General features: G+C 29.2%; 3 protein-coding genes and 1 pseudogene across 4 annotated transcripts, besides 8 other annotated features; all 4 read right to left on the bottom strand.

Annotated features, from left to right (window-relative positions):
- Window positions 1-325: 325 nt before the first annotated feature.
- Window positions 326-793: a mobile genetic element.
- Window positions 794-1,677: 884 nt separating this feature from the next.
- Window positions 1,678-1,705: a terminal%2Cinverted (terminal inverted repeat of Mariner transposon ID:TVAGG3_0128700).
- Window positions 1,678-3,987: a mobile genetic element.
- On the bottom strand, window positions 1,758-3,891 carry TVAGG3_0128710 (annotated as a pseudogene). The gene has a single exon. A coding segment is annotated over exon 1 (2,134 nt).
- Window positions 2,636-3,644: a mobile genetic element.
- Window positions 2,648-2,677: a terminal%2Cinverted (terminal inverted repeat of MuDR-3_TvMULE3 transposon ID:TVAGG3_0128720).
- Window positions 3,615-3,644: a terminal%2Cinverted (terminal inverted repeat of MuDR-3_TvMULE3 transposon ID:TVAGG3_0128720).
- Window positions 3,960-3,987: a terminal%2Cinverted (terminal inverted repeat of Mariner transposon ID:TVAGG3_0128700).
- An 80-nt stretch (window positions 3,988-4,067) lies between these two features.
- TVAGG3_0128690 (uncharacterized protein) lies at window positions 4,068-4,490 on the bottom strand (the record flags this gene model as incomplete). Its single annotated transcript, XM_001313937.1, has 1 exon — window positions 4,068-4,490. One exon carries the CDS (start codon window positions 4,488-4,490, stop codon window positions 4,068-4,070), a length of 423 nt encoding a protein of 140 aa, XP_001313942.1.
- Window positions 4,491-5,502: 1,012 nt separating this feature from the next.
- TVAGG3_0128680 (uncharacterized protein) lies at window positions 5,503-6,099 on the bottom strand (the record flags this gene model as incomplete). The annotated part of the gene is made up of 1 exon (XM_001313938.1): window positions 5,503-6,099. One exon carries the CDS (start codon window positions 6,097-6,099, stop codon window positions 5,503-5,505), a length of 597 nt encoding a protein of 198 aa, XP_001313943.1.
- A 1,040-nt stretch (window positions 6,100-7,139) lies between these two features.
- Window positions 7,140-7,751, bottom strand: TVAGG3_0128670 (uncharacterized protein; the record flags this gene model as incomplete). The annotated part of the gene is made up of 1 exon (XM_001313939.1): window positions 7,140-7,751. The coding sequence occupies one exon, from the start codon at window positions 7,749-7,751 to the stop codon at window positions 7,140-7,142; it is 612 nt and encodes a 203-aa protein (XP_001313944.1).
- A 4,057-nt stretch (window positions 7,752-11,808) lies between these two features.
- Window positions 11,809-11,943: a mobile genetic element.
- Between the last annotated feature and the right edge of the window lie 723 nt (window positions 11,944-12,666).

Below are 12,666 nucleotides of genomic sequence, written 5' to 3'. Positions count from 1 at the left end.
TAAAAAAAATAATTAAATCAATATTGCACCAAGTATCGATAAAAAGCATTGAGATAGCATTATAAATAGTCATTGAATATATGTTCATATGAGCTTGTCTTGATATATCAATTCTATACAATTTATTGTGAAAAAATGTTAAAATTGAGTAAATAAGAAAAACAAATATAGAATAATAATATACTTGATCTGTTTATTATTTATATATAAGTAAAAATGATTTTGGTTTTGGTTGATATGAAATTTATCATTAATTCGAAACTCTTAAAAATGTTTAAAATAGTAAAATTATAATTATTTATTCAAAGGGATTTTCAATCCATTCATTTTTGATGTATAATTCCCATTTTTGCTTTCCCTCCTCGTACCAGAAGGGAGCTTTCTCGTATAACTCGTTTGGTGTGTAGTTTGTTTTTGTATCTGGATTGATATCAAGTGAACAATGAGGTGAATCATTGTAGTTTTCGACGAATTTCTGAATTGCTTTTTTGATAATTGATCTATCTGAGAATTTATCAGGGAGATTTTTCTCGAGACTCTGCCAGAGTCTTTCCACTTTACCATTTTGACGAGGCATATACGGCATCGTATGCTTCCATACGATGCCGTGTTCTCGCATAACCTGGGCGAATTCGCCCAGGTTCTCTCCACCGTTATCACTCCATATGCAATATGGAGTGACTTGCTGGAGTACTTTCCGCAAAACTTTTGCAGTTGCTGCGGAACTTTTGTTTTTTAACATTTTTGTAATAATAATTTTTCGAGTCATATCGTCAAGTAGCGCATAAAATGGAAATTGGGCATCATCGTATAAATAATGAATGTCACAATGCCATATAATATTTTTCGAAATTGCGCGATATTTCGTTGGTGGATCTGCAACATGATATTCGCGAGGTACCGAATATCCACTTTCATTCATATATTTAATTACATGATGATACTTAATATCTTTTAATTTCTTATAAAAGTCAGTATCCATTGTTTCTTGATTTTCAGCTTGCTGCTCTTCTAAGGGGTGTTCCTTCTGTTTGTTTTCTTCTAAACTCTTAAGTCTTTGAATTCGCTTGAAAGTTTTAGTCATTCCGCACTTATATTCTTGTACCATGTTATCAATGATCTCTTTTTGTTCATTGGTTGCAGGGTTCTTCTTTCTTCCGCATGGTACTTTGGGAATTTCCATAGAATTCAATCGATATGCTGCGATCAAAGTATTTCTTGAGATATTATAAGCGTTTAAACCATTAGTAAGATCAATTTCACGGCAAACTTCTTCATTGTATAGAATTGATATATCAAGACAAGCTCATATGAACATATATTCAATGACTATTTATAATGCTATCTCAATGCTTTTTATCGATACTTGGTGCAATATTGATTTAATTATTTTTTTTAAAAAAAGCTTCATAAGTCGGAATTTCGTGTTTCCTATTATTAAGCATATAATGCTGATTTCATTTATATATTAATGGCCCAAAATTCGCACATTTAAGCTTCAAAAAAGTATCTCAAATAATAAAAATTGTAAAATATTAATAAGCATCTAATTTAAGAATCATTTTAATTCATATATTTTTTCCTTTTAAATTTTTCTTAAAGATCTGAAAAGTAACTTCAAAAGTTAATTTTATCTAAAAAATGTTAAATAAACATTTATATCTATTACTTAATATATAGGGTGTCCAAAGGTGTGTTTAGCACAAACCTGAATACTGCGAATAGAAATAAACAAGTTACATATATATAAAGTTTATTTAAATATAATCACCATTGGATTCAATCACGCGTTCGCAGCGATCGATCCAGGCTTGAAAGACACGCTTTAAATCATCATGAGAAAATTGCTCAAATTGCTCTCTTACAAAATTTTCAAGATCATCTGGACTCGCGAATTCGCGTCCTTCAGCTCTCTTTTTTAGCGTGCCGAATAAATAAAAGTCAGAGGGTGCAATATCAGGTGAATAAATTGGGTTTGGAACAACTTTGACATTGTTTTCCACCAAGTAATTCATTACCTTATGACTTTTGTGAACTCTTGAATTATCTAAATGAATTGCAAACTTTTGTTTTTGTTGTTTGGATTTCTCAAACTCATCAGAATTGATAATTTGAGTAAGAACATTGTCAATTAGATACTGAGCATTCATCGTATTAGGTTTTTGAAGAATATCAATTGCGATGATGCCATTCACGCCCCAAAAAACCGACAACATCATCATTGGTGTGTCAATTTTTTTCTTCGGGAATGTTTGCGGATTTTCATCCTTCGGGATCCACATGATTTTGGCTTCTGTTGCATATTGAAACCAAGACTCGTCCCCTGTTACTAAAAAGCGAAACTTCTTGGATTGATACGCACCCAATATAGAGAGGAGCTCTTTCGAAGATTGGACTCTAGATTTTTTTTGAACTGAATTAAGGTTGTGCGGAACCCAACGTGTATACGCTAGTTTGTAGTTCAAATAATTGTGCAGATAATAACTGACTGTTGTACGTGGTATCTTTGTCATCTCCTCTATCCTTCTGAGTGATGCTCTTGGGTCTTCATCTAGCGCTTGAAGAATTGCTTTGATTTTTCTTTGATCCGGCGATTTTTTGTCAATTTTTATGATGGGCGCCTTTTTGTTCATGAAGTGATACATCCGGCAAACCCAAATTTTAGCTAAAAGTGACAGGAAAAAAACGTTTAGTATTAAAAAAAGACCGATGAGAGCTTCGTTCGAAATATAGAGGGAACTGAGAATGCGCAACCATTCTCAGGGAATATTGAATGCTATTCCCGTTCCCTCTGTATGGAAAATTGAGGTTTTCAAAGGGAGTTAAAATAATATCAAATTTATACTAATTTACTTCAAAATACAAAAGTATTTGACAGCTAAAATTAGTTACTTTAGCAAGCCTATCAATACCCTTTTACGATTATTGCTACTTTTTCGAAATAAAAGTAAAAACAAATTTATACTAATTTACTTCAAAATACAAAAGTATTTGACAGCTAAAATTAGTTACTTTAGCAAGCCTATCAATACCCTTTTACGATTATTGCTACTTTTTCGAAATAAAATAAATTTATTATCAAAAACTTTTTTTCTTAGTAAAAATAAAAATGTTATTTTATATCAAGTTTTTATTCATAAATTTTTATAATGTTGTATAAATTTCATTAAAATTTACGTACATATTAAGGTACTTATCTTCTACATATATAATCTTCATTAGATATATACATGATAAATAAAATTCATAAAACATTAAAAATCAAAAAATTAGATGAACCTTGGCAATTAAACTTTATTAAATAATAGTTGTTTATAAATTATATTATATTATTATTTAATATTATTTTGATAATGAAGATTTTATTTTGCAATAATATAAACGAAATTTTTTACCTTATGAACTTTTGATGGAAATATGCAAATTTAAAATAATAAAGAAAGCCGCGAGCGAAGCGATCGGCTTAGTTCGAAGATTTTGATTCAAATCTTTGCTTATATTCCTTAAATTCTTTATGAAACTCGCAACAGTTCCATAAAAAATTTTAAATTCTAAACTGTCGAAATTACCGATCGGTAATCACACCCTTCACGGGTGTGTCACTTTTACAGGCGTGTCACTTTTAGCTAAAATTACCCCTACTCGTGATACATCCTAACATGATACGTTACAGTGGAATAGCTAGGAGCATCCATACCGAAGCATTTTACCAATGTCTCGTAGATTTTTTTACAGTCTTTGCATTTTTTTGCAAGAGCGAGGATGTTTTCTTTATGATTCATTAAAAAATGAAAAAAATCCCGCCAAAATTTCCCGCGAAACCGCCTCTTGTCTCAAAATTCATTTTATATCCGGCATGGCGCCAAAATACAACATACTCATCATATACATATATTCATATTTTTTATTATATATTTATAATCAGCATATATCTCCTTTAATAGTCTCATATAGAGCGCTGTGCTAAACGCACCTTTGGACACCCTATATTTTTAATTTATTTCTCAAAAGTGAGTTTACAAATGTCAGAAATTTGAATGTTGTCACTTTTGACGAATTTTTGTATATCACACTTGGACCTGCACTTCCATTCTCATGAGGGGTAATATGTACAGCGGCATTGCCAGAAAAATGAACATGTCATTAAACTCTCCACTTTTGAGTATTTCATTTACATTTTTTATATCTTCGATAGGAATGCTGTCCGAATGGTTTGCAAAAGGATATACATGTACAGAAGGTTGAGAACTTGTATTTCTAGTTTGAGCTGTGGGTGTAGAAACAGAAGAAAGATGACTGTCAGATTGTGACAATGACGCTTTGTCAGATTTTTTATCCGGATTTTCTGCCCAATAGAAAAGCTTGAGTTGTATTGCATCAAGAGAAATAGCAATTCTGGCTTTAACACCGCCATTTTGCTGTGGGATTGGATATCCTATTTTGTATAAAATGAATACTGCTCGATGCGCATCTAATAAGCAGGCCATCATCATAAATCTCTCTCTTTTGAAGTGATCAATGACCTATCTTCCTGTAGGTAAAGGAATATATTGACAAACTGCATCAATTGAAGAAGGTGAAAGCGAATATAATATTAATCCAGGTTCATAAAGAGTTTCATGATATTGATAAGTGTTTTTACAGTTAAGAGGTAATGTAGAATTTTTAATTATATCGTTTAAGACAGATATTCCATCAAATGACTGTAATTGATTAAATTTAATTTGTGTATTTTCGTAAATGATATTATCTTAAGGTTGTAATGATGAGGCTGTATCATGGTCTTCCATATTATTGTTGTTACTATCTTGGATTTCTTGTAATTTCCTAAGACATGTTTCCAAACGAATATCAGTTAGCTTATAGAATATAGCACTTTGAGGATTCTCTTTTATTTTCCCTTGTAAACGATTAATTCCATCAATATAATGGTTGAATTGATAATTGAAACTAACATTTGGATAATTATTCTTTTTTAAATTGTCTTCTCCTATTTCGTGAAGCAGTATTAGACCATTTTCCTTATCTGTAATTAAATTACGAATTGCTGAAATACATGAATGATTTTCCATTTGAACAATAAAACCAAATATCTGCGGCATTCAAAAAAATGAATAAAAAAATTCATCACACACATTGCATAATAACTTTACAGAGGTTACATATACAGTACCATGGTCGTGTCTGCTTACTTTTTGAAAATATATAAAATTATTGAAAATAGGTTTTGCGTAAATTTTATAATACTGTCTATCGTTTTAACGCATTGTCGATGCTCTAACACATTGTTATCAATTTTAATGGACCTAAAGTGGCAGACCTGCCGGAGGCTGTGTGGGAAAAGATCTTGTATGTAATTTTTGACTGGATTTCAAGAGAGTTTCTAGTGTATCGGAAGTTACATATTTTTTGGACCTAAAATCCTTAAGTTCAAGTTAGGATACAATTGTTTTTTTTTTAAATAAAAATATTTAATAACAAGAAAATCGTACAAAAAGATATTTATTGTAGGCTTTTGATTTCTCTCGAAGAGATTTTTCGAGGAAAATTGTATTTATCTTTTTCCTTGATTGGAGTTGTTGCTTTCTTCCTTTTTTTGTTAATAGATGGACTGTTTTTTGCCGATTCTTTCAATTGTTTGCTCATACGCATATCCTGCTCTTGTCTTTTCTTTTTGTATTCAAGATATTCGGCAGCAAACTGTTGTTCAAAATCTGGCATTAAATGAACAAAGGGGGTATTGAAAATGTGATGATCTTGCTGGTTAATTGATGAATTTTGATTTTTCTTTTCATCATTTAATGACGATTCTTGATTTGCTTTTTTCTCAAGTTCTTTTTCGTATAAATATTTCTTTTCCAATGAGTATTCTTCGATTTTTTTAAGCATTTCTTCGCTGGTTAAAATACTGCTTGTAAGTGAAAATCTTTTCGATGTATTTCGTTGAACTCTTTCAAAATCAGTATTTGATTCATTAATGTATTTCGAATTCAGCATTTGTTTCAATGATAAGGGATAAAATCCGGTTTTACAAAAAGATTTTGCAGCAAGATCATGTGTTAAAATGATATTCCAAGCATCGATCATTGAAATGGTCATTAATTATCTAATTTTTGACTTGTTTTGCTTAAAAACTTCTGCTTCACTGATGTTTTCTTTTCTTCGAATTTCATCTTGAAATTCCATATAACTTTGAAAATACAGTTTCCGATATTTTGATTGGAAAGCTCTTGCCACTACTCTATCATATAGCTGTAAAATGTGTGTTAGATGCGGAGGATATGTTAAAGCAATAATATTATTTGATTTAAGGAAATTTAGTGCAATAAGGTTATTTCTTGAACTATGAGAATATAATAAAAGAAGGATTTTTGGAGGTTATGCATAATTCCAGTAAAAGTGCTTTGTCTCTCTAACAAAATATTCACACCATCTCATAAATAAATTTTTGTTTATCCAACCATTTGGGGATGATGTGACAAAAGCTCTATCACAATTCAATGAGATCATCAGGCAAATTTTTAAGATTTTCGTCGATAATAATAAACAGAGGAAGTTTTTGTCCGATTGTATTATAGCAGCATCCTGCGGTGATGTGACAAACTTGTTCTGTCACTTCGGTTAGAACCTTATATTCTGGTTTGGTGATATATTTAATACTATTAAATTTAAGAAGCATTGCTGACTCGTCAAAACACCACAAGTATTGTGGATTATTCAATATAGTTTCTTTAATGGTAGAGCTGAATTGAAGAAACCATCTTGTAATTGTAATTTTTGAAGCAAACCCTGAACGCGAATAGTCAATATTCTCACCATTTTTTAATTGCAAAGGAAGTCTTTTCATAAGATTTGCTAAATAGTTTTTTAATTCTGGATCACCATTGATAAGATTTTGATATTCTTCTATTTGCTTATCTCTTTCTCCTATTATCGAATCCACTAATTCGATTCTTTTTTTGATAATTTTTGATGCATACTATTCTCCAAGAGAGTAAGGAAAACCTTTATTTGGATTTTCTATATAATCTAAGTTTTTTTGAATTAATAAGTATTCATCTGAATGAGAGCTGCTCTATCCTTATTATCAGTATTTATATCCCAAACTTTTCCTTGAACAGTTGCCCAGAAACAACTTCTCATGGCTTGACCGTCTTTATTTTTTTATTATGAAATTTATTTCTTACATCATTAGCAATACGCGCATACTGTGCATCAAATATTCTAGCACCAGTAATTATAATTTGCTCTGGATTTATATACCTGAATTGCCGTATACACATATTTAAAAATGTTATAAACTTTTTGTTGTTCCAATTAAAAACATTTTCAATTCCTAGTAATTCTTTATTTTGTTCAATATATTTTGCCTTCTCATCAACTTTTTGGATTAAGTCGTGATTGCAAAAACTTGCGTTAAGCGAAGTTTGAAACCAGCTAGGCATTACAAAATTATTTGTTGTTTCTTTTGAAATTTGTTGAGATTGACGATAACTTGTCAGAAATTCTAGAACTTCATTTGTATATTGAACTTGCTGATGTAAAGGATTAGCACAATCTTTGCTTGATATAATCTCTTTGAGTTTGTCAACCGAGTCAATAACAGTTAGAATAGTATCCAGTGTTTCATCATCTAAATCTTTGAAGAATTTTTGAAACTGCTGCTTTGTAAATTGAAAATTATCTTCTATATGAGTATCGGAATTGTTTATTTCTTTGTAAATATCTTCGACAACTTTTTTATCAAACATTGCTCTTGGTGAGTCTTTTTTGAAAAATAACAATTGCTCGAAAAAATTGGTTCCGAATAATATATTTTCTTTGTAAATGTTCCAAGATTATTTTTAATCCTGACAATAAAACCATTTTCACCATCTTTTTCAACACTAACTTTTTATTTGTAATTTCAACCGCCTCTCCCTCATAAAGACTTTCGTTCACTGGGATATCTTCGCCACATAGATCAGAAACTACCAATTTTAAAAATGTTTCATGATGTGGATATTGATATTCTTTAACTTTAGCTTCAGAAGTTGGATCTTTGCTTTTTTCACTAAGATCCGGATTAAGTGTTTCTTGGATTGTCCTATTTTTTGCTGTTGCATTGCGAAATTCAATATCTATGAAATCTTGCATATCAATGAATATGATATCAGTGAAGGATTCATTGATAATATTGTAACATTGTTATAAACTAATGCATTCATTCCAGATGTAAATTTAATAAACTTTGTTATTTCTAAGAGATTAAATCAAAATGTTGAGCAAATGTCATTATTACAATTATTTACAGATTTATTAAATATTGGTTTCGAAAATTGTTTAAAAATGATTTTTTGTACATTATCAGATGATGTAAAGGAATGTTTAATCGATGATTTATTGAATGAATCAGTGAAACATCAAGATATTCTTATAAAGATTTCAATTCATTATATTAACTTTAGAATTACAGATGAATTTGCATCAATTCTTCTTTCCAACAAAACTCTCTTGTATGATACAAGTTTGGGGATCTGCGAAATCGTCCGAAAAAATTAAAATTTGACAGCGAATTGGTCCGAAAAAAAATCAAGAGTTTTTAAATTGGAACAATCCTTTATAACAAGTTAATAAAAGCATCATAATTATATTGCAGGCTTTTCATCTTGTGGAATCCTGCGCTTCGCTTGGATTCCACAAGATGAAAACCCTGCTTTTTAAAATCAAAAAACTAACTTTTGACATTAAGTGGGGAGATGGCAAAGAACGTTTTATTAATTCGTGTATATTCCAAATACAAAGATAATAATCATACAACAATAATATACTGTGGCTACTCAAGCAGATAATGCCTTACAATAGTAATTTAATGCCAAGCTTATGAAGGCATATTGAGATAAAGTAAAATATCAACAAAATTTCGGACCAATTCGCTGTCAGATTTTAATTTTTTCAGACTTTTTGGCATCTTTCCATACAAGTTTTATGGAGTTAATGCTTCCATATTCATTCCAATTTTATGATCACTGTTCTACATTAAACGAAGATGACTATTTCTGCACACCAAATCTATAAAGATACTCATCCAACTACATTTATTCAAAAAGTCAAAGAAAAATATTCAAAATATTCAATTTTTGGGAAAGGAGAATTTTTACGATTGTTTAGGGAATTTCCCAATGAAACCTATATATTTGGCTTTGATCTCGGTTTTCATATTGGATCAACATCCAGAGTTCTATTTATAGATGGCACTTTTAATGTTTGCCCAATTTTTTTGGACGATAAGTGACAACTGCTAAATTTGCTGACAATTGATGATAAGACAGATATTTATATTCCAATATCACATTTATTAATGCGAAACAGAACGAACGAATCTTATGTTATCGGATTTTTAGAATTATCTTATTTTATGGATTTTTCAAAAATTGAATATGTTTAAAAGCGATTTTGAAATTGCTTTGATTAATGCAATTGAAAGCATTTTTTCGCATGCCAAAATATGCAGATGTTATTTCTACTTTGTTCAAGCACTTTTACGAATGTTAAAAAATTATATGGATCCAAATTAACTGCAATAAAATTTCCGATTACTGTAATTATTTTAATAAAACATTGGGAATGAAGCATGAATACATATAAAAGGTAAAAACCGTACTAGATACAAAAAGAGCAATTGAAGGATTAATGAATATTCTCTGATATTTTTAACAGTTGTGTCAATCAGTTAGCTTTTAATATTAAACGAGGGGATGTTGATAAAGATCAAACAGAGAAACCAAAATTGAATCAATTGCTCATGAAATTAAAAATATCAATAGTTGTAGATTCGATTTCAAATGATGAATATCAAAATGATATATATTACCAAGAAATCGAAAATACTGAGCTCAGATCTATAATCTATCAGACAAATTTAATTTATTTCCTAGGTAAAAAATTGGAATTTGACGAAAGAACATATACAACAGCAAATGAAAAATTCAATAATTCAAAGAAAAAAGTTAAAAAGAAATCTCAGAAAAAAGAAGCAAAGAAAAGTCATATAAATATGAGAAAATTTTTATCAATCATCAAAGGTGCTTTTAATTCTGAATTTGAATTATCAAAATTTACTTCTAATAAAAGTAAGAGTAAAGGCAAAATATCGATATGTTCATTTGATAGCGATGTTTCTAATTCAAGTATCTCTGATAATTCTCCTTCAAAGGACTTGAGTTCATCTGATTTTCCAGATGAAAAGCCGATTTCGAAGCCAGTATGTAAGCGCGGAAGACCTAAGAAGACACCGAAGGATATCTCTGACGAATCTTAATCAATGAAATAGTTTTTGAAACAGAATCTTAAAGGAAATCGCAAAAAAACTGAATAATTGAGAAGTACATTTGGTCATGCTATTGAATATTGTGAGAATTCAAATAATGGTTATTTTTTAATTATGAAGTTATTTTTTATATTGAATTTAGGTTTATCAAATATTGAAATTTATTGAATACTTTTTTCAGAATTTTCAAATATAAATTCAAAATAGATAAAATTGGAAAATTTTATCGAAATTGATATTGAATATTTTTTTTAATTTTTTAAATATAAATCCAAGTCTCAATTTTGAATAGTTTACAAATTTTTAATGAGCGGTATTTGTGCATATATATGATTATCTCTTGCTTAAATCATTAAGGCTTCTGAAGGATCAATTAAATTTCATTCCATAGAGTTGCATTTCTTTGGATTTGGATAAAATCTTTCAAATCAAATTTAATTCAATAATCCAATAACAAAACTCATAATTCAACATGGATGGAAAACAAATTCACTAGTACGAAACAAACTTTCTCGTTTTTTTATTCAAAATTTTACAAGTCTAGCCTATAGTAGAACTTCGAAATACAATACAATTTCAAAATTATTTTTATAACATCTATATATCTTAGAGAGTATTGCTTCGCACTTTGAAAATACATGTGTGAAAACAATTATAAACCTTTGACTGACTTTTGACTAATAACTGATTTAATATTAGCTTGAATTTATTTTCAGGATGATTTTGTTATCTGTAATATCATTGAAATTGAATAAGAATATGAATAAAAAATTGTTTTAGTACTTTTGTAAGTATTTTTCATTGAATAATTCATGTTTTTTTGTATTCTTTAATATCATTGAAATAGCTAGTGAAATATTTAAAAAGATTATCTTATTTCATGAATAGATATGTCTCATAATAATACTATTATAAGAAATTAACTTTTTCTGTTATTTTCGATAAATGAGTTCATTGTGCCAATTTGTACTTAAATTGGGAACGATACCAGAATGTTGAGCATTTAAATACACAATTTTCTCGATAATAATTTCAAAATTAGAAAAAAATACTTCGAAAACATATGAAACTAATAGGACGAACTATTCATATTCTACTAAATATAGATTTCATATTTATTTTATTTGAAACTAAGTCTTTTATGAGATATAAGAAAACATCAACAAAAAATAATCGTCATGATCGGGATTTATTTTTTGGAAAAAAGTAGAAAATTCGTTTGAAAATTATCGTCGTTTTTACTTTTTTCACTCTAGAATAATTAAATCGGACGATATTATTAGAAATGTCTAATATTGGGTTTCTGAAAGATTCACTTCCTATAAGCGTCACAACCAAAAGTTCTCAATTTTGAGAAGTTTATATAGTCACAAGAAAAAATTCAGAAACTATGGCGTCATACATTACAAAACGATTAAATTTGTTAAAATAATTGGCCAATTTGCCACCGTTTTGTAAATATATTTTTTTGACATTTAAGGTAAATGGTTAATTCTCTTGCCTTTCATCATTTAAGGAGCTTCAAAACTCCCAATCTCTACGAAAGGGAGCATTGAAGCTCCTGAATCTGTATCAGCAAGGGCCCAAATGGTAAAAGGCCTCTGCTGATCAGAAGATTATGGCAGCCATTCTTCAGAAGCTCTCGGGTTCACTCCTACTCGGGAAGACAATTGGAACTTATTTTATCTAGAGTTCCAACTATCTTACAGAGTTGGAGTGAATTTGATTTAACTATTTTTCATGAAAATACTTTGCAATGTCAAAAAAATCCAATTTTGACACTTTACACAATTTACAAAACGATGTAAACAATCATCTGCATTCGCAATTAAAAATTTTTGTCATTTTCTTGTGATGCAATGTTCTCAGAATTTTCCCCTTGTCACACACATAAATTATTCAAAATTTAATAAAAACGGTTGTGATGCCGATGTGACGCCAAAAAAATCTTAACCCCTAATATTTATCAGGACACAAATAAATTAGAAAAATTGCTAAAATAGATTTTAAAAAATTGGAAGAATTTCTTCTAAAAAACTCAAATCAATGAATGTATTATTTAAAAAAAATCAGATTTGAAATTAATATTAATCAAGATAAATATATATAATTTAATATGATTGGAATAAAAGTTTTTTGTCGTATTTTACCAATGGCCCTCTTTGAATGTCCATAAGAATTCGGAGTTAATTTAACATGTGGATGGAATCAGTTCATAAAAATGTATCGAGATTGGAATAAGATCATTAGGAAAATTCAAAAATCTTATGATTTCAATTGCAATTAACAAAATTTCAAATAAAATCTTATAAATAGGGCAAGAAACCATTAAATTTCAATAATAAAAGGCAGTTATA

The sequence above is a fragment of the Trichomonas vaginalis genome, chromosome IV (assembly GCF_026262505.1).
Source record: "Trichomonas vaginalis G3 chromosome IV, whole genome shotgun sequence".
Taxonomy (NCBI): Eukaryota; Parabasalia; order Trichomonadida; family Trichomonadidae; genus Trichomonas; species Trichomonas vaginalis.
Note: the sequence above shows the minus strand (reverse complement) of the source record. Positions and strands in the feature narration are given on the sequence as shown.